Genomic DNA, 22,435 nt, shown 5'->3' on the forward strand with positions numbered 1-22,435 from the left:
GTTCTACTTGCTATCTATTCCACACTCTCAGATTATAAACCACACATTTCCATTAAATATATAAGGATTATAAAGAAGAAATATGAATGGTCTAGTCTATTTTTAAATTAAGAATCACATTACCAGGATTGCCCCGAAGCAACTGTTTGATTTCTAAACGTCCTACTCAAAGTTCAAGTCTCAGTCCAACTGATAATTTGCTGACATAAAAGTTGACCCGCACAGATTCTTCTGATTCACCTGACTGGGCTTAAGCTAAACCCCAAAGAATAAGAGGGGTGGGGGGAGCAGTGGATATGTTGATATGTAAAACTACTAGAGACGCAACAACAAAAAACAGACATTTTACATCTGTTTTGTGAAGCTATCCCCTCCAATCCACCCAAAATAGAGGTTCCCGGTTCTTAAACGACTTGTTACGAATCAGATGTGAACACTTCTTTGGAATAATTGCATTTAAGGAATGGAGGATTTGTAAATTATCTGCCAATAAACACTCAGTGTGAGGTTTTTGTCTTGAAAAGATGATCCAAGTTATAGTCTGTGCTTCATGCAATGGAAATAGATTTTAGAACTTAGTTTTAATCAGAATCAAATGGTTTTCTTATGTTCTGTGTTCAAAAAATAAAAATAAGTTTTTACTTATATAGCTGTAAGGAAGATGAGTTTAGTTTTTGGAAAAAGATTTAAGTTTTTTCAGCTAGAGGTGGAAGTGTTGCGAGTAAACTGATATTTCTTCTAGTTTATCTAAAGTCTTTACTATATCATGTTATCTATCCAACTATCATGCTTTAAAAGGAAGCTTTGTTTTTCATATTAACCTGAATACATATAGATTTTCCTTATATAAAGTAGGGAAAATGTGATCTACCTTCAACATAAGTACTGTGTAGGAATTTTAGCATCCATGTGTTTTGAATGAATGTCACATGCCATTTGGCTTCACTTAAAATTATAAAAAACCACTTGAGGCATTCTAGGTCTCCATACTCAAGAGTTATACTAAAGCCTGCTTGTTTGTCCCACTAACAAAAACTGGGATTTCCAGTTAAGCGAAGTCTGAAATGGCATAACGGCTGAGAACCTAGGCACTTCTTATCAACATCTAAGGTTAAAAAGTACAGTCAGTTAAACTCAAACATGTATTCTACTTTAGATCCCCCCTAACTGCGAGCCAATTGTTTAATGCATTGTTTCCTTTCATTAATTGTGCAGCAATAGTCACCTTGTAAGGTTGCACAGAACGTAGAGATTAGAAGCACTGTATTATATTTTCTTTTGTAGAGAGGATTCATCTGTACCTTTTTACAGTAGGAACCTTTACTCTGAGTTTGACTAGCCTTCTGGGGCTTATTCAGCATCCATTGCTTTTCCTACTTTCTACCTGGATAAAATGCGCTTCCTTCACAAAACATTTTAAAGGTATAGTGGAGGATTTCCCCAAATTTCTGAAAAGAACCTTCCTCTCTACTTAAAAAAAGAAAAAAAAAAGAAAATGCACATGCACACCCTATACTTGCTCCCGAGAGGGAACGCCAATTAAATGTATGCGAGAGCATGCACAAGCTCATTTCTCAATGTTTAACTAGTAGTGATGTAAATGGGATTCCTCCAAATAGCATGGCAAACTTTACCTGCCGAGTAAACACTTTGCAACCGAGGCATCAGTGGGAAGCCCCACCAAAATCTCCCAAAAAGCACTCTGGTCTTGTTTCTCTCTTTTGAGGTCTTTGTCTTCTTCTCATACACTTCATAGACACTTTTTCTATTTCCAATGAAACACGGTAAGAAAGGCGAGCTTCAATGACTGGCTAAAACCATAGCTCACCATACATACACCTGAAAGTATCAACAGAATGGTTGACAGTTAGGAGAACCACTTATTTTGATGGTCCTTCCGGAAGAAAGACATCCTCCCCTATAACTTTTAAGATTAAGGCGATTTTACCTGTCCCCTTGAAAATGTGATGGGACGGGACAGAAAGGCCTCTGTCTGTTACTCCTCTGCCTTAATAAAAGTCAAAATCAGCTGAAGAACAAAAATGTGTTGTCTTTCTCAGAGCTTCAAGATAAGATAGCATTTTTGTGTTTGCAGCTCTCTTTTGGAAGTTCTTATAGACTGTTTTTGACAAATCATCCCGGTAGAAGCTTTATTGTTGTCTGGTGTCCAGCAAAGGCTGCTGTAGGAGAGATTGATCATATACTTATACACCTTCCCTTAGGTTCTTATGATAAATACATACCCTGGTCGAAAAGTATGTTCTTGAACCTTAAAGGCTGAGTTGCTGTTGCGCTTTGGGGTATTGTGCAGGTCTCTTTGAACAGAACAGGAGCCTGATCAAGTGCTGCTGGCGTTTATACTTAATGTGGATGCTGGTGCAGTATTCCTGAAAAATACAGAGGACAGTACACCAGTGAGAGAGAGGGGAAGTGCTTCACAAACGCCAAATTTGCTGCGTTCCCTCTCCAAAACATTGTTTCTTATTAACATTTTCTGTTTCTTGCAAAGAGGAGTAAAGCCATGAGAATGAAAGCACCTTTTGACCTCTTTGTAACAGACATATTACAACCATAATTTTTGTTTTGTTTTGTTTTGTTTTGTTCTGTGTATAAAAAATGAAATTTGTCTAAAACTTAGTTTTGTCATTTTCCGTCTGTTCTTAAAATATTTCATGTGCATGTTCAAAGCTTATCTCATATATCTTGAACGAAGCTGTGCATACGCAGTTTGCACAAAGTCAGAAAATACTGAGGTATAAAAACGTGCGTACTTGTCTCATGTGAATAGGACCACGGTCACTCAGTGGCTTCTCTCGAAAGGAGTCTTCAGAGCATCCATTATTCAAACTGAAATCAATTTTATTTTATTTTATTTTATTTTTTTAACCAACAACATTGACACTAGCCACTTGGAAGTGATGACTATATAGGTAAGACAAACGTTAGAGAATCCTTTTCTATTTTGGATCCACAATGATCTCCAATAGAATAGAATTCAACTTTTTTTGTCACAAGTACAAAGCAACGAAATATGGTTTGCATCTATCCAGAAGTGCTATACAGGATATAAATATTATTACAGGTGTATGTACAAGCAAAAAGTCATAGTTAGGGACTGTAAAAAGTTGTGTATAAGTATACATATGAATATGGGAGCTACATGCACTGATTATACAGTAACCAGACAAATTAGTTTCATTAGAATACCAATGGTTTATTAGTAAGTATATTGAAATAAAACATTTCATTGTACCATTATTATTATTAATTTTTTTGTGTTGCATTTTTGTGAATAAACAAGTGGGGAAGAATATTAACCCTTTTATGATTCATTATCTTAAATGAGCAATTTCTTGTTAGACAAAGTTGGGTGTGGTAAGACTTCTTATTACCATGGTGGAAATTAACCTCTGAAAAATGCCTTGGTAAAGGGCCGATGAAAATGTCGTTTTATTTATTCCGTTGTGAAAAAACGATGCTTACAACTTCCTTTATCTGGCGTCAGTAGAAACAGACCCTACATGGTTAGATGCCTTCAAAGTATGTGACAGCTGCGCCTTTATTTTGGATTGAACGAAATGAGGATGTGTCATGATATAAGTTTTGGTCACATCATCCAGCCCTACTCTGCATAGGTAACTATTCAGTTTGCATAGCTGGATTTAAATACTATGGTGGTTCAATAAAGGGGATCCATTTTGGCTATTTTAATTGTTTTTGGGGTAATAGGAGTGACCCTGTAGGAGCCAGTCGACATTATTTACTGAAACTGCACAGTTGTCTAAACCAAAGGAGGAAATGCACACAACTGCAGCTTTCTAATTCTTTTTTTATCTCTGCAAACAACAGCCTCATTAATAACCTTTTATTTGCTATCAAGCAGATTTGCCTTATTTAAACTTAAATTTATCAGTAGTGTTTTAGATTCCATTTATTCATCGGTTTTTAGTTTTAAGTCTTATCCGCCCTTGCTAAAAGTAAATTTAAAGTTTTTTAGACTAAATCATTTATTCCTCCTTCTGTTGCCTCTTGTTTCAGGCAAGCATTCCCAACCCCAGGGCTCTGGAGCATCTTGTTCTGCCTTGCCTATTAGTAGGACATTTTTGTTGCCTAAATGAGAATTTGTTGGCAACTGTTCCTTCCTGGCCTCTCTAGGTTTGTCCTCCAGTCTTTTCAGAATGAATGCAGTGTTTCAGTACTTTTATATCAGCCGAGGCTGGCTTTCATGCCGGCTTACGAGTACAAAAGGAAGTGTGTTTAAGCCTTAGTGTAGAAGGCTGCTGTAAGATCTGTTGGCCTCCCTCATGGTGTTGTCCAGACGGAAGAAGAGGACAAGAAGCATGCAGCTATATAGATGCCCTTGAGTCATGAAAAAATCTAACACATGGTTTGCTTTCATGGCTGCATGCAAGAAGGATTAAAGCAAGGAGACACAGTATTTACAAAGATTTTACATTTTTTCATCCTGTTGTGAGTTGGATGTGAGGATCTCTTGTCTTGCTTGAATGAGTCAGTGGAAATTTGCTTGAGTCGCTGAGCAAGGAGAAGGAAATTTACTGCAATACAGAAAAGGAAACGAGCTTGAAAATTTAAGTCAGTGCCGTTGACCAGAAGAAACTGGAAAACTCCTGAGCATTTAAGTTGTTGCTGATTCAAGAACAGTTTGTTTTCATAACCAGGGTAGTTTTGTGGAGGGAAAGGCTTTTGAAAAACAAGGGCCCTTTAAAAGAGCGACCGGGTAGAAATCTCTCCCAAAAAAAAAAAAAAAAAACTGGAATGGGAGTTTATATCAGCCATCTTTTGACTCCTTAGAGCCTGAGCTTTAACAGAAGTTCAGTATTTCCATGGAAATGTTAGGATCTCTGAGCTTTTGCTGTTTTTCTGGTGTGAGTGAGCTTCCTGTCACAGAGAGGATCTTTGCTGGTAGCTGTGCCGACCGGTGTTGCAGCACACCTGAAAACATTTCTCATTCAAGATGACTAGCACATATATATAAGAAGGTGAAGGATTGTCTCTCTTCGCTGTTTGATTACCCCTGACGACAATCCGTGAACCTCAGTCTGTCTCCAATCTTCATGAAAAAGGTCTAACCTGTGTGCAGCATTGCTCAGTCTTCATCACCTGCCTGCCCACATGTCTCTTGCAAAGACGAACAATCTCAGATCTTACTCACATTCTCCTGGACCCCTGGGGTTCTGTCTGCAAAGCCTGCTGAATCAAACCCCAACAGATTCTTGCTACCTCCCCTTCATCCCTGAAGTAAGCAAATCAATCAGTCATCAGTTGTCATCAACCAACTCCTTCCTGATCAGCCTGTTTTCTCCCCTCAGACCAACCAAAAAGTTAAACTGACTTCCTGCAGTTCTCCACTTTCAGATTCTTGTCGCTTTTTGTAAATAAAATACCAAACCTCTCTGGTTCTCTGTGATTCTGCATGCTGGTTAAAAAACTAACAGCCAATATTATAGGGGAAAACATTTAAACCTAGCCACATATGCTGAATATTGAAGTGTTGTATTCACTTTAGATTAAAATGTAAAGCTGCTGCTCCTAAATGACACATCTCATACATTTTAAAATTGAGCTTCAACTTTTTTTAATGGCTTCCAGAACATTCACAGCCTTTTGGAAGTAGTAAAGTTGATGTAAGGATCTGCATTTTCCAGTAAACTAAGCACTGATGGTGCTGTGTTCATAATGCAAAATCCAAAGTAATAACATTGATTGTTATTCGATGAGCATCAACTCTGCAATCAAGGGTCTGTTTTTATGACTCTTTCTAATATACATATAAAGATTTCTGTATATCCTCACAGGATGAAGGTCACTGGCTTTAACTTGAGCTGTGCAGACCTGTCTGTTTGAAGATATACCATCCATACATCCATCCATTATCTGACACGCTTGTCCCAATTGGGGTTGTGTGGGATGCTGGTGCCTATCTCCAGCAGTCAATGGGCGAGAGGCGGGGTACACCCTGGACAGGTCGCCAGTTCATTGCAGTTGAAGATATACGTTTTCAAAAGTTTTAAAAAAATTGGCTTTTTTTCCATCAGGTTCTGTTTTATTTAGGGTATTTAATTCATGATTAATCTCAAATAGTAATGCACAACAAATCTGTTCACTCTCTGCTCTGGAACTGTTGGTATTTCCTCGAATACACCCTAAAGATTTGGAATAGGTAAAAGCATTGATGGATTATGAATGAATTTTAGGAGAGGGGGGAAAAAGCAACCTCCTGGTTCAAAGGAGGTTCTTAATCTCTCTAGCTCAGGCTGTGAAGCTGAATGTGAAGGATTGACCATTGTGAAAAGAATGGCCAGCCGTGGAGGCCCGTAGATGGTAATAAAGGTGTTAGTGTGTGTGTTTGCACCAAAAGGAAGTTTCTGAGCCTTTTTTTATGCTTCTTTTAGAAGCTAGCTGGTGCATGACTGGCACCTGTCCTGCTGTTCTGCAAACATTTTAGTCACTACATGCGATCCAAATTTCAGCTTTGAAGCTTTTCTAATGTGAAACAGTAAGACATCTGACTAGATATGCTGCATTCTGAGATCCTCTTGTCTTAATGATTTATCTCAAAATTCTTAAATCTAAGGTTTTTTTTCAGCTTTCTTCTGTTATGTATCTTATTTTGTCAAATGTAAAATGAAAATGTAATTCCCAGCATTATTCAGATGTTTTTACATTTTTTGTTTTTTTCAGAGTTCTCTATGAGGGTAAGGACCGTCTGATCCAGGGCTGCGAGGTTATTCAGGCCACACCTTATGGCCGCTGTGCTAACGTCAACAACAGCTACGCCAACTCACAGCGTATCTTCATCACCTTCCGCCGAGCCCCTCCGGTACAGCCTCAGAATTCCCTGGCAGTGACGGACATCTGCGTGATTATCTCCAGTAAGGGGGAAACGCCACCGCATACCTTCTGCAAAGTGGACAGGAACCTTAACGGTGGCATGGTAGGTCACAAATGTTGACCTCAGCTGACCTTTTCTGATTGACTCGGAGAGGAATCTGTAGTTAATTTGTATTTGAAAATCTTTCAGTGGGGCTCCAGCGTGTTCCTGTGCTACAAGAAATCAGTATCTGCGTCCAATTCTATAAGCTACAAAGCAGGTAAGAACCTCTTTAGGTTTTATGTTGTATGTTAGCAGTAGTTGATAGCCTACCTTATATCTATCAGTTGTTTCTATTATTATTGATTATCATACTTTTCAAGAACTGTTGATCTAATCTATAGGATTGTATCATCACACTAGAGTAGTTTACTTATAGGCTTTAACTGCAACAATAAAAACTTGTATAAAAAACTCAATTTTTTACACTTTTTTGTCTTTTTTTTAAGTCATCAGTAATTGATGAGTCAAATATTTAGTTTTACAGTTACTACTTTAATGCAATTAACAATTCTGACTTTACACGTTTAGAGGTACATTTAGACGTACAACCAATTCCTATTTGATTTGTAATGCATTGGACACCAAATAAATGAATCAAAGACCAAAAAATTGGTTTTTAGAAATCTGTGTTAGAAAATTTATTGATTTTAATTGTTTTACATTAACTAATAGAGCTAATCAGAATCAGAAATACTTTAATAATCCCAGATGGAAATTACTTTTGTTACACGCTCCAGTTACAGTTTTACATGATATATACACACATCCAACTATACAATATAATAAAGATAAAAAAATGAGAATAAAAAGAGATCAAATATATACACATATAGCTCTTCTGTATATATATCTGTACGTATATCTATGCACATAATCTATGTTAACTGGGATAAAAAGAACACAGCAAGCCAAAACGTCATTTTCCAAGCTGACTTTTTCGATGAATTGTAAAAAAACAAACAATGGATTTGCCTTGTGCTTAAATGTACAATTTCTAATAAAATATCTTAAATTATCACTCATTAAAATCTTGAAAATTAGGTAATTTGAAAATGGATAATTTTCATTTATAACTTATATCTTTAAAAGCAACACATATATATACACTATATTGCCAAAAGTATTTGCTCACCTGCCTTGACTCACATATGAGCTTAAGTGACATCCCGTTCCTAATCCATAGGGTTCAATATGACGTCGGTCCACCCTTTGCAGCTAGAACAGCTTCAACTCTTCTGGGAAGGCTGTCCACAAGGTTTAGGAGTGTGTTTATGGGAATTTTTGACCATTCTTCCAGAAGCGCATTTGTGAGGTCGCACACTGATGTTGGACGAGAAGGCCTGGCTCTCAGTCTCCGCTCTAATTCATCCCAAAGGTGTTCTATCGGGTTGAGGTCAGGACTCTGTGCAGGCCAGTCAAGTTCATCCACACCAGACTCTGTCATCCATGTCTTTATGGACCTTGCTTTGTGCACTGGTGCACAGTCATGTTGGAAGAGGAAGGGGCCAGCTCCAAACTGTTCCCACAAAGTTGGGAGCATGGAATTGTCCAAAATGTCTTGGTATGCTGAAGCATTCAGAGTTCCTTTCACTGGAACTAAGGGGCCAAGCCCAGCTCCTGAAAAACAACCTCACACCATAATCCCCCCTCCACCAAACTTTACACTTGGCACAATGCAGTCAGACAAGTACCGTTCTCCTGGCAACCGCCAAACCCAGACCCGTCCATCAGATTGCCAGATGGAGAAGCGCGATTCGTCACTCCAGAGAACGCGTCTCCACTGCTCTAGAGTCCAGTGGCGGCGTGCTTTACACCACCGCATCCGACGCTTTGCATTGCACTTGGTGATGTATGGCTTGGATGCAGCTGCTCGACCATGGAAACCCATTCCATGAAGCTCTCTGCGCACTGTTCTTGAGCTAATCTGAAGGCCACATGAAGTTTGGAGGTCTGTAGTGATTGACTCTGCAGAAAGTTGGCGACCTCTTCGCACTATGCGCTTCAGCATCCGCTGACCCCGCTCCGTCAGTTTACGTGGCCTACCTCTTCGTGGCTGAGTTGCTGTCGTTCCCAAACACTTCCATTTTCTTATAATACAGCTGACAGTTGACTGTGGAATATTTAGGAGCGAGGAAATTTCACGACTGGATTTGTTGCACAGGTGGCATCCTATCACAGTTCCACGCTGGAATTCACTGAGCTCCTGAGAGCGACCCATTCTTTCACAAATGTTTGTAAAAACAGTCTGCATGCCTAGGTGCTTGAATTTATACACCTGTGGCCATGGAAGTGATTGGAACACCTGATTCCAATAATTTGGATGGGTGAGCAAATACTTTTGGCAATATAGTGTATATATATATATATATATATATATATATATATATATATATATATATATATATATATATATATATATATATATATATATATCTATCTCCTGGCCATCCTGCAGTATGGGGAAAAATACAAGCAAACTACTCAGTCAAAATTAGACAAACATCAGGAAATGAATACTAATCCTAACTAAGAAAACTGTAAAAGGGCTGAACCCCTTAATTGCTTTAAATTGAGATCAATCATATTGGTCTATTTATTTTTTCTTTTTTTTTTTATTGACACTAAACTGTCACAAGTACAGTGCAACTAAATTAACTCTCTGCATCTAACCCATGGTGCCCAGGGAGCAGTCTGGGGTTAAGGGTCTTGCTCAGGGAGCCAGAGTGGCAGTTTGTGGGAGTGTGTGGGACTTGAACTCAGAACCTCTGAGACCCAAGCGCCATGCTCTAACCACTAGGCCGCCACTCCCCCTAAAGTAGGTCACTACTCTATATCGCATCAGTCATTATTTTGTATGGAGAATGGACAAAGCCCCTCATGCACACTATCCAGCGTGGTGGAGGACCAGGGATGCACTGGTACTTTGTCAGAGGCTCTAGGAAACTTGTCAGTTCATAACCTCATAGAAATATCAGAACAATTTGAAACCTTTTTTTTTTTTTTTTGACATTTCTCATCAACCTTCTGAATGGGTCATTATTGATTCTTCCAGTAGAATATTGATCTAAAACAGTGGTTTTCCAACTCTGTCCTCAGAACTCTGTCCTGCATGTTTTAGACGCATCTCTATTCTAGCACACCTACATCAAGAGATTGCATATCAACCTGAGCAGCCACCATGAGCTGCAGGGCAGGAAAACACTTAAAACATGCAGGAGGACCCAGTTTAAAAACCACTGATCAAAGACATCTCTAAACTCAAAGAAGGGATTCATCCTTTGGTAAATTAACCTCTTTCCTTGACTATCTCAGCAGAAGAGAAAACCCAGAATGTTTTGGGGTGAGTGATCATAAACCATATATGAATTTGATGCAAGATTATTCATAGAGAACATAGAGAAACACGGTTCAGGGGAAAAACAGTGGAAGAGTCAGAGCTTTTCCAAAATGTAAATGAATCAATTGCTGACTACTGCCTTTTATATAACTGTTTAAAAAAAAAAAAAAGACAACTAGTTATATGGCTCATGAGTTCTGAATTAACAAAGAAACAAAACAAATTTTAAAAGAAAAACTGTAACTTTTAGCCACTAGGGTTGCTAAACCTATAACTTTCAGGTTTAGCTCCCCTGAAAACAACTGGTAACATTGATCAGTTTCAAAATGATAAATCTTCCTCAGTGTTAAAGACTCTGATAGAACTCACTTTGGACCAACAGACTGAGAAGTCATGGAGTTAATAGTAAATCAAAGAGCACTTTCACCTCTAGATTAAATCTTATACCATAGAACTATAAGTGAATCTGATCAGATGTCAGCTTTTTTGTTGCAATTAACGTTGTTGGTCCTTAAGGTCCCTGTCTCTTTTTTTTCTCTTTTCAGTCATCTTATTTTTTATGTTATTACATGTTTTTGTTTGTTTGTCTCGTGTACTGCTCAAACGAGCGGTGCAATTAATAAAGTAGTCTAAGTCTAAGTCTGGTTTTGAAGGGGATCTCAGACTGTTGTAAAGCAGCACTGGGTCACATGACTCATTTTTGTGTTGAATCAACCTTCTCAAGTTACATGGCAACATTTTTTAAAAAGGACAACCTTCAAGGAACATCGCTACACACCAAGTCCCTTATAATGATGCGAAAAGTTATATATTAATGTATTTCAAATTAAGTTTATACCTAATTTTTAATTGTGTAATACTGCAGGTGAAGTCATGCAGTGTTGTTTTAAAAGTGCAGATTTTTATCATGCAATGTATGAAATACGGGCTTTAGTGTGAAACACGGCCACTTTGTTAAAGCAGACAAACTTTCACTGTTTTTCTCCATTCTCACAATCGGACATTTTTCTTATTTTCTTAGCGTCATGTGACATTTTCACTGACTTACTACTTCCGGAACAGCTTGACCTATGAAATGATATATTGTGCCACACACGTATGAAGATTGTTGACACACAAACACACCCATGCAGCCCGGCTTTATCTTTTTCGGCCGGCTGTCTTCCTGTGAAGGAGCTGTTTGTTCTTCTCAGACAACTGCACTTCCTTACACGCCCATAATCCGAGTGCCTGCAGGTCTCTGTGTGTGTAAGCATGTTGGCACAGGAAGGTTTGTGTCATTAAGGCATCTCATCCAGGACTGACCTTGAACTTAGTCACTTCCATAAGTTAAAACCAGTGTAATTGATCTGTTGACACATGATGCAGACATTTTGAGCTTTAGAAATGGTAATTTCTTTTCCTGACATTGTATTAGATCAGGTAAGGAAAGGATGAACCCCGTCAGACCTGCTTCGCTGGTTATGATGTTATTTCATCATCACATTATAAGCTCTTACTTTCTTCTTTCTTTTCTTCTGCAGGTTTAATCTTTCGTTACCCTGAAGAGGATTATGAGTCTTTTCCTCTGTCAGAGTCTGTTCCTCTCTTCTGTTTGCCCATGGGCGCCAAGATCGAATGCTGGGCACCAAACACCCGTGACCCTCTGCCGGTCTTCTCCACGTTTATTCTGACAATCTCATCTGGGGAAAAGGTGAAGCAGAGGAACATGCAGCAATAAAGCTGCGAAGAAGCACAATAAAATCACCACTTATGTTGATAATTTATTATGTCTATTTTATTCATTTTTTAAACTTATTTTATGCACAGCACTTTGGTTACCAATGCGGTTTTTAAATGCGCTATAGAAGTAAAGTTGATTTGTCCATCTGCCCTGCCAGGTATACGGTTCTGCCATCCAGTTCTACGAACCATACTCTGCTGATCTTCTGAGCGAGAAGCAGAAGATCCAACTGGGTCTGCTCACCCCTGTAGAGAAGAAGACGATCCCTGACCGCTCTGTGAACACCAACAAATGCATCTGTGTGCTCTCCCGGTGGCCCTTCTTTGAGTCGTTCCGCAAGTTTCTGATGTTCATCTACAAGCTCTCTGTCTCAGGCCCGAACCCACTGCCCATTGAAAAGTAGGGATCCTTTCAGTGTTGGTAAAGGCATTATAACTCACCTCATAGCAAAGCTTTTTTAAAAACAATTTCTGCTTGTTTCTCTCCAAAGGCACATCTCGCACTTCATGCACAACGTGTCGTTTCCTTCCCCTCAAAGACCCAGAATCCTTGTCCAGGTGCGTTATCTCCATGTGTTGTTTTTAATCATAAACAAGCCAAGGAATAAAAAAAATAAAAATAAAGTGTTGCTCTAATTAAGCTAGAGCTGTTAAGCTTGAGATCAGTGTTTCCACTGCAGACAAAAGGGTTTCAATCAGAGGAAATTCCATTCTCCAGGTACTAGCATGAGAAAACGAAGGTCTATTTTCACACCGTTATCCGCCAATTATGAATGTCTTATTACTTATTCTAATATTCCCAGATCATTTGTGGAAAAACATCCAGGAAAAATTTGGAGTCTTCCTGCCTGGTTCCGCAGTTCCCTTTAGTTATAATTGTGTTGCTCTTATGTAAGATTCACCAATCAGAGAATTGGTGGCTAATTTCCAATCAGTCAAGCACTGATGTGCGTATCCAGATTTCAGTCAGATCCAGTTTCTCTTTCAGAGCAGAAACAACAAATGTTTTATACAGTTCTAAACATATTTATAATGGCCTGAAGTTAGAAAACGTATCCCTCCTCTCTGTACCATTAAAAATCTACAAATAAAGTCAAGTCCTTCTTTATGGCAATGGTGATCAGTACAATTAAAACATCTAAAAACAGAAATATCAGAATATTTATTACTGTACAGACATAATCCTATTCATTCAAATAAAATAAATACATTAGGAAAAAAAATAAATGTTGATCTAAAATGTGAGTTATTTGAAGAATTGCAACATTTCTAGTTTCAGCCTGTGCTATGATGGATAAAACTCTTCAAACAGATAAAGTTATTGTTTTTATGCATTTAGCTTCCTGTCATTGGTGGTCTCCTTACAGCTGTAAACAGCAGATCCCACCAGTGATTCATTTTTTTTCAACACTTAACCTTCTTTCTACTTCCTCACTGAAGGTTGTTATTGACAGCGTGACTTTAATACACCTATGTATGTCAGATTCACATATTAGATAAGAAAAATCTGATTTTCTGAACAAAGTTGATTAAATTTTCCTTGCTAATATGTTCTTGCCTTGTTGGTTGACACTTTCTCAGCTCATTCATCTTCATCCACACTAGTGTTAACATTTCGGTGCCTTTTTAACCTTTGCTCAACCTACAGAGCCTACCTGTCCATACAGTGAGCTTGCATATTTACTACAAGCTGCCATGTTGCTAACATGGTAGTAACTGTTTGGTTATTTATTTTGTTTTTGATTCTGTATGTGTTCCTATTAAGGAGCTGTCAGACAATGCTTTTATTTTGTGCTTTCCTAACATAGACGTTGTTTCTTTTGCAGCTCTCGGCACATGACACTTTGATACTCTCTCAGCCTGTGTGTACTCCTTTACCCCTCAGGTAATAAATACTATGAAGTTTCTCAGTAAAACCTTTCTTGACTGTGCAGGGGCTCATAGGTAGCAGGATGTGATGTTTTGGTTAGTAAACCTATAAAAGTTGTGTCCCACAGGTGATATTTCTGTGATATATTAGCTGTGGGACACTACAGGTTATAAATTCCAGAAAAAATCAGTTTATGTCCAAGGTTAAAAACATTTTTTTCTGTTTTTGTTTTTCAGACCATAGAGCAGAATAAAACCCGCTTGTTATGTTTTGATAATTGTCCAGTTTTAAGCCCTTTTGACTATAGCATCAATTTTCCTCAATCTATCCATGCTGTCACAATTCCATTCCTGTGCTCTCGTTTATCGGTTTTCTTTTTACCCGCTCGAAACTGATCTGGTTTCCCTCTCCGTCTTTGTCAGCGGGGCAGATTACGGCACCCTGCTGATGAATCTAGGTGCTGAAAACTGCGCCACACTGCTGCACTTTATCCTGCTGGAGAGCAAGATCTTGCTGCACTCGCTGAGGCCTGCCGTGCTCACCGGAGTGGCGGAGGCTGTGGTAGCTGTGAGTACAGTCTGATATCGTTCAGCTATGAGGATGGTTTAAATATAAAGCTAAATTGAAACCTCCCCTGTTGTCTGATGTGGCATGGCTGATGCATTTGAGCTGAAAAGCATGAGTAACCCTCGTCCTGTTCCAAATTGAAGCCTCATTTCTTCTGTTAACGCTGTCATTAGCTCTACTGTATTCAGGTGTTTGTAAAAACAATTATGGTTTGATTATGGCTTGATTATCAGAATATAATCAAAAACTTCATTTTATTACCAAGATGTGAAAAATGATAGTTTCTTATCAAAGTTTGCAGGTAGTTTTTTATTTTATTTATTTATTTATTTGTTTTTTTACAGCTACTATCTTTAGTCTGTTTTTGTAGGGATTTTATTGATGGACTAATGCAAAATAGTGCATGATTGTGAATTAGAAGGATAACTTTGCTTTTTCAGGCTTATTTTTAGATTTAAAAAAAATCTAAAAATAATCCTGTAGTTTTTGTATCAAGCCCAGCCCTGATTCAACACTGGGAATCGCAGGGTGTGTCTGAAAATCTTCCTTGTTCTTTGGAAACAGCCCAACCTCAGGAAGATTAAATGAAGGCAGCATTTAAATAGATGATCAAGTCTTGACTGAAATTTAGAATCAGACTTCTGTCTGGACTTTGAAATGGCCGTTCTAACAGATGTGTCAATTTAAATTGGCTCCTTCTCGTGTCTTCCTGCTCTTTATAATAATCTATAATATAATAATAATTGAACTTTATTGATTTATTTAATTTACCCGTGCATTAACCCATCCCCTCAGTGAGCAGTGGGCTACCACAGTTTAGAGTCAACCCTCCAATCCCGTCTCTATTGTTTTGCAGCCTCAGACAGGATATCTTCCAGAATTGTCCTACATTTAGATCCATCCCACTTCCCATCAGCTCTGACCTGTTTCCCTGTCCTTTCTCCAGCATGATGCTCCCACCACCATGTTTCACCATGAAAACAACAAATTTATACACAGTAGTGTTTCTCATTCACCTATAGAAAAACATTGAAAAGCCTTCAAAAAGGCTCTTTGGAAAGTGTAGAATATTCTGGGTCCTTAGCAAGTTAGCAATGATAGATTATTGATATAAATATTAGCTTTATGAATGTAAATTCCTTTATTGTCCCACAATGAGGAAATTCACTCTCTGAATTTAACCCATCTTATTGGGGAGCAGTGGGCTGCCATTGTGTGGCGCCCAGGGAGCAGTGTGGGGTTAAGTCTTGCTCAGGGACCCAGAGTGCAGCCTATGGGGATTGAACCGGGTACTTGCAACCTTCTAAAAGCACAAGCACACTGCGCTAACCACCAGACCAAAACTACCCTCAACAAGTTATGATTAAACCACAATTAGCTCACTCTTCCATCACAATGTCTGCTCCACTCTGCAAGCTTCAGTATCCTGACAGGAACAGTTTGTGCTTGAGGCAGATGGTTTTGTGCTTCACTTGTCAGGAATAGTATATTTTTCCCGTCACTGGCATATATATAAGTAGAAGGAATGCTTCACCTGGAGCTGAAATGAAGGTAATATTGCGCCCCTTTATTGCATAACAAGTAAAAGCTTTTCTTTTAGCTGGTTCCAGTATTTCACAAGCAAGTTAAATATTAGACATGTGAGACTGCATGTATGAAATAGTTAGAGCGGCCACCTGAGTTGACCTTTTGACCTCTTGCATGTTGTTTTTACATCAGATTGCTTTTGGAAAAACAAACTTAAGCAAAGATGAAGCAAATGTTCCTTTTCTGTTAATCTTTGTAAGAAACTTCATTTTTAAATGTGATCAATTTGATTCGTGTCTATTTTAGTAATAATCCAGTTGATGTAAACATAAAACGATATGTCCTTTTAGTACTTAAGCTCTTTTATCTTTAACCTGTTTTTTCTACAGCGTGTGGCCACCTTTAAAAACTCCACACTGTCACAATCCCTAAAAAACTGACCAGTTTATTTCAATTGGCTACATTTAAATATATTTCTCTATCTTAGCCAAACATCTCTGCTTTAGATGTCATTCTGATCTGATCGTCTTTAGAAACCAGACGTTACCTTCTGCTTTATTAGATTCCTGTTTAAAAATATATTTTTTTAAACCAGTAACTAAGCAGCTGGTCTGTTTGTGTCTCCTTAGATGATTTTCCCCTTCCAGTGGCAGTGTCCCTACATCCCGCTGTGCCCGCTCTCTCTGGCAGGTGTCCTTAATGCCCCGTGTCCATTCATTGTGGGTGTGGACTCCCGTTACTTTGATCTGTACGACCCCCCACCAGATGTTGTCTGTGTGGACCTGGACACCAACACCATCTATCTGTATGTTGTACTTTTTACTACAGACATTTATTTACAGCTTTGGGCTGCTGGAGCAGATTGTTTTTCAAAGCCCAGTTCTGATGTCAATGGAGCTTTTTCTGTTACTTCTAATTGACTGACTCTGTGGTATTTTGTGTCACAGGTCGGATGAGAAGAAACACAGCAACTGGAAGTACCTCCCAAAGAAACCCTGCAAGAGTCTGATTAACTTGCTAAACAACTTGCACCACCAGCTGGCCATAGGTACAAACTACACCTCAGTGCTTCTCATTTACCTGCTGACCAAAAGTGAACTAAGAAAACCAGTGAAATTGTAAACTTGTGGAGCTGTTGTAAAGCGTGCTGCAAAAGTACAGAGGCCTTGATCCTCTGTGCAGCTATTCTGGATTCAATCCCAAACAAATTAGCTTTGGTGCAGGTGTTCCTCCAAAATCGACCTCCAATGAAAAGAACAAACATTTGAATTTTTTTATAAACCTGGATTACATGAGGCTGTGTTTTATCTCACGCAGGCCCTCTGCTCACTATTAGGGGCCTTGAAATGTGTGTGTGGAAAAAAAGCAAAATGCAATTAGATGTCTTTTATTAAGAAGAAACGGTTATAAAGCTGCTTGGAGAAAAGATCTACAAATACGCAACCTTTTGCACCTATGGGGCAGCATTCGTACTAGCTGCATTTCTATTAACAATCCAATTGTGCAAATTGAAATTACGAATTAACATGCTAAATGGTAACGCCTCATGTTTTTCTAAAAAATAAAATAAATCACACTTAGTGGTGGTTTTTCATTCATATCGAAATTCTTAAATTTTGCAAAACTGCAACGGAAATACTTTTTTTTCGTATCACACCAGTCACGTGATCCACCTGGACCTTATTGCCTTGTAAAAATATGAAGAAGACTGTGAGCAGTTGGAGGATGATGGCGCCCACTAGTGCCGTGGCAGAAATATGGATATTTCTCATGTTTACATCTGGTGTTGGCATGTTGTTTTCAGAGTTATTGTGTAAACAAACGTATTCAAGTGGAATTACATTTCTTATTTAGTGAAAACAACGCAGTTGCAAAACTTTGCATTTTCGAAGTGAGCAGAATAATTGATAATTTTGCACTCATTTGTTAAAGAAACTAATCAGGAAGCCCCCCAAAGCTGCAACGGCTTCATGCATGGGATAGGATACATTCCATTATAGATGATATTTTGCTTGAGCCCTTCTGTCATGGCTGGGATTCTTAAAAAGCTATTTGACCACTTCCTCTGAGCTGTAGAAAAGTTGCCACTGAAGTAATGCTTTGAGCCCTTATAAAATTTTGTCTTTATGACCGCTATTACAAATGACCTGCTGGACGCTGGATGTGCCAGCAGCTTTTACTGGAAATCAGCTGATCTGGCGCATTATTGACCCTTCTCTTCAATGCCACTTTCAAATATGACTATTAAATTAATTTTATAACAAAAATTCATACTTTTAATAGCTTTATATGCTTGGATATATTAAATTAAATGTCACTGTGGTTTTAAAAAACTGACATGTTCTTATTCAGCTCATCAAAGGGTGCTACAGATGCATGAATAAATAATCCAGCAGGAAGAAGCGTATGTGGCAGCCAATCAGTCTTAGGCTGTGTCCGAACGTCCGTCTTAAAACCTCAATCACTATATAGTGCAGGGACCAGATAGGGAACTCGGATAACTGACAGTTGGGATAGATGATCACTACTTTTTGCTATCCGTTGGTCATGTGACTCCATGACTGTACTATCTTTGTTCTTTCTTGCCCCCAAGACGATCCCATAATGCTATGCAGGCACTCTTCTTGCAAAGCATTCTAGGATATAACTGCACACTTCTTTTTAAGTGCATTGCGGGAAATTTTGACTCCACTACTTTTTCATCCACCAGACATTTGAACACTCATAAAACAGCCCCACTGGGGTGTAACAGGCCTGCTAGCTAAACGGGTCTATCAACACATTCTCAGATATGGTGGCTAGAGAATTAAGATGTTAGGACCTAAAGGAAATCTCACAACCTGTGGATATTTATGGTACATTTCAAGCATTCAGTGCTGATTGTAAACCAGGATTTACTTACTAAACCATATCTAAACAGCATCCAGGAAGCTCTTAAAGTGGCACATTTTGACAATTATTTGAGAAGTTAAAAGGACAGATGTGAAAAATAGATCAAATTTAGATCAGATTTGGTCATATTCTAGTTACGTGTAAGTTTTTTTATTTAGACATATTAATCATGTAATGCTTATACTATTATATCATTTATGTTAGTAAAATGTTTAAAAAAACAGTGAGATTTAAAAACTTATAAAGATTTACAGGAATTTATACTGTATCTGAAGCTCATCCACACATTTCAATGTGTAAACTGTGAAGGTTTTAATGTGAACAAGTTATAACAAGTGTAACAATGGTTATGTGGCCTCAGTGTGAGCATCTGATGTTGCTCCTAACAGATCACATCCTAACAAGGAGTCATCCATTCACCACATGTTTACAGCTGATGAATGGATGAGGCACATTTTACCTTTGACAGAGTTTTGCCTTTGCACTTTGCAGAACAGCTTTATCAGGAATAGGATAAAGCTGTTCTCCTTTTTTTAACTGCTCTATTTGTTGGGTAAAAAATTTAAAGAGGCATTACAGAGTTTCTTAATCATACTTATCTGCTCGTTCTCGTAACTGGCTCTCCTACTGAAGTTTTTTTTTTTTTTTTTTACTTTTTTCTCCTTACCTGGAGTTGTTATTGGTGTTTGAGTTGGGCTGGAAGCAAGGCGCAAAATCCATCTGGAATACAGCACTTTTATTGTTTGCAAGGATGGACCCATTTAACACATTCTATGTGTCACATCGCTCAAAAAAAATTTTTTTTAATTAAAAACTTATATAATGTCTCTTTAAAGTGACATTTTTCCTTTTAAGGTCACACTTTTGACATTTTATTCTGAAAAGTCTAGAACTTGGATAAGAAATGCAGGTAGCCAAAAGGCCAAGTAAAGTTTAACCTCATTGTGCATGCAGACCTACTGACTCAAAGTGATTGTTGCTGGCGTTTCAGTGGCAGTTCGCCAAACTCCACACGAAGACTCTGCTCTGGATCTGACCCCCATCGATGCTGACTTCACGTGGCAAAAGAAGAAGATGTCCCTGGAGATGGAGACCCAGGAAGCCTTCCTTCGCTTCATGGCCTCCATCTTGAAGGGCTACCGCAACTACCTCAAACCCATCACCCAGGCACCTTCTGCGAAGGCCACAGCTGCAGACTCCCTTTATGACCTGCAAGGTAAGCGGGGGACCTTCAGCAGCCTGTCTGGTCAGGTTTCATAAACGCTAATTAATTTTCGTTGCTGGGAATATGGTTCTGAATTAGGTCTTTATTCCCAAACACCCCCCCGATCAATAATTGGACAGAATTATTACTACCACCAGCTCTCTAAAAAGCTCTTTTCATTGATCATCCATGTTTGCTCATACATAATAGACAGAAACGTTTTATTGAATTTTTTTCTATTTCTAAGCAAATCCTGGATGTTCCAAAACAACCAGACAATCTTTTGGGAGCAAACTACAATCTTCCATTTCTCCTTGTAGGTTTCCTGAAAAGCAGAGACCGCACCCATCAGAAGTTTTACTCCCAGCTCACAAAGACTCAGATATTTATCCGTTTTATCGAGGAGTGCACCTTTGTGAGCGACAAAGACACAGGCCTGGCCTTTTTCGATGACTGTGTGGAGAAGGTAATCACCAGCCCACGTTGTTTTCCCTTTCCTTCCAGGAGGCCTTTGTTTGACCACACTTTCTTGGCTAAATCACTTTGGGATGTTGGATGGAAAACAAGCTTCCTTTAATTCACTCTTTGGCCTCTGCTCTTTTTCCTCTTCTTGCAGCTTTTTCCCTCTGATAAAATCACCGACAAGGGTACCAAGGTAATGTTTAATCCCTTTTTCCGCAGAGGCTTTTTCCTTTTTAAGACTGGTTTAACGTTAAACAAGTAGAGCATGCTATGTTATACTCTTTGAGTCATGTATACAACACCGGGTGTGGCCATTTCCTGCTTTCCACTTTAACCTTTAAGCCTAACTCTAATCGAACATGATCCTTTTACTGACGGATGGAAAAGCATTATACACTACAGTACTGTGTAGAAAAAATCTCTAATTTCTGTTCATTTGTTGCCTTTAAATGTCTCAGGTTAGTTTACATAGGATTTTTTTGTATAAAAAGAGGACTATTGTCATTTATATTGCAACGGATTTAAAATTAAATGAGTAATTCTTTAAAAAAATGCATTTTTTTCTTGAGGAGGTAAGTGAGACACTTTGTCAATGGAACAACACAATTTAAATTAAAAATAAGAAAAAACTATTGCATTGTCTTATTTCAAGTGCATTTTATCTAATTGTCTTATTTTAATAAGTAAATGCACTAATTCCATTGGCAAATCATTTTATTTACCTACTCAAATTAAGGGTAAATACACTTAATGTAAGAATTTTTTTACTTATTTCTATATTTTTCTTTGCAGTGTAGAAAGCAGCAAAAGTCCAAAAGAAAAGTCTGAAGCTCTAAGCTTAAGAGAATAAAGTCTGGGTCATTAAAAACCAAATTTAGGAAATATGTTTTTTTTTGGAAGTCTTGCCTGATGCTTAATTTATGCTAAGAGCTGCACATGCAGATTTATTGGTTCTAATCTGGTTGATATCTTGGCTGTAGGTCGAAGGAGACTCATCTGAGGACACCAAGCTGCTGGAGCTGGATGAGTCCCAGAAGAGCGAGCACACAGTATTTGTGATGCCTCCAGAACCTCCAGCTGACAACGGATCGGAACCCGCTGTTTGGTACACGTAAGTTTTTCTAAACAGTTATCAGACAAGTGCTGTTGAAAATTCTCAGTCATCCAGGTCATAGTCCTTAAAAAAAAAAAAAAGTCAAAAACCGTTAGACTGGAAAACAAAGCGTTTTTTTTTTACTTTTTTTCCCGAAGTATTCAGACGCATATCACTATGAGATTTTAACGATAATTACCTTGGGCCGAAAAAATTATTGTTATACTCTGGCTTACTTAAACCCAAAGTTTAAGACAAAAAATGTACCTAAATAGAATAGAATAGAAAATCCCTTTATTTTCCCACAATGGGAAAATTGTGGTGTTACAGCAGCAAAGGGTTATATCAAAACTGGCCACACAAATGTGGAGCTTTAGAAAACTGTACAAAAATAACAATAAGTGACAGAGTTAAGAAAATAAACAAAAAGAAATATTGTACTGTACATTGTTTTTACAATATAAATACTGTGCATCTGTATTAAATAATAAATAGTCAATAAAAAGCTGTGGACATTGTTCGAGTAATGCATAAGTGAAAAATAGCAGCAACATCACAGATGTGCAAAAAATGACAGCAGCATGTTATTTAAGAGGCTAAGAGAGAAACTTTGCAAAAGTCATCATGAATATAACAACTTATTGAGGTTGTTTGGAACAGTGATGTTATAAAGTCTTCCAGCTGCTGGGAGGAAGGATCTGTGATAACGCTCCCAGGTGCTTTTAGGGTGCAGCAGTCTGTCACTGAAGGATAGCTTCATGCATGGGGTGGGAGACATTATCCAACAGAAATGTTAATTTAGTTAGGATCCTTTTGTTTCCAACCTCCTGCACTGCGTCCAGAGGACATCCGATCACAGTACTGCT

The 22,435-nt window shown here is 38.3% G+C and overlaps 1 protein-coding gene across 1 annotated transcript in view; it reads left to right on the forward strand.

Annotated features, from left to right (window-relative positions):
• The window catches only part of dennd4c (DENN/MADD domain containing 4C), a 74,201-nt gene that overhangs the window by 34,486 nt on the left and 17,280 nt on the right, over positions 1–22,435 (forward strand). Inside the window, exons 3-15 of the mRNA XM_038274792.1 lie at positions 6,703–6,955; positions 7,043–7,112; positions 11,756–11,925; positions 12,113–12,354; positions 12,446–12,512; positions 13,781–13,839; positions 14,247–14,391; positions 16,548–16,723; positions 16,866–16,966; positions 19,802–20,026; positions 20,335–20,480; positions 20,631–20,669; positions 21,457–21,587. Of these exons, the coding sequence (XP_038130720.1) occupies positions 6,703–6,955; positions 7,043–7,112; positions 11,756–11,925; positions 12,113–12,354; positions 12,446–12,512; positions 13,781–13,839; positions 14,247–14,391; positions 16,548–16,723; positions 16,866–16,966; positions 19,802–20,026; positions 20,335–20,480; positions 20,631–20,669; positions 21,457–21,587 (1,824 nt within the window). The remainder of the gene's footprint in view (positions 1–6,702; positions 6,956–7,042; positions 7,113–11,755; positions 11,926–12,112; positions 12,355–12,445; positions 12,513–13,780; positions 13,840–14,246; positions 14,392–16,547; positions 16,724–16,865; positions 16,967–19,801; positions 20,027–20,334; positions 20,481–20,630; positions 20,670–21,456; positions 21,588–22,435) is intronic.

The sequence above is a fragment of the Cyprinodon tularosa genome, unplaced genomic scaffold, assembly GCF_016077235.1.
Source record: "Cyprinodon tularosa strain WSP-4 unplaced genomic scaffold, ASM1607723v1 ctg93, whole genome shotgun sequence".
Lineage (NCBI taxonomy): Eukaryota > Metazoa > Chordata > Actinopteri > Cyprinodontiformes > Cyprinodontidae > Cyprinodon > Cyprinodon tularosa.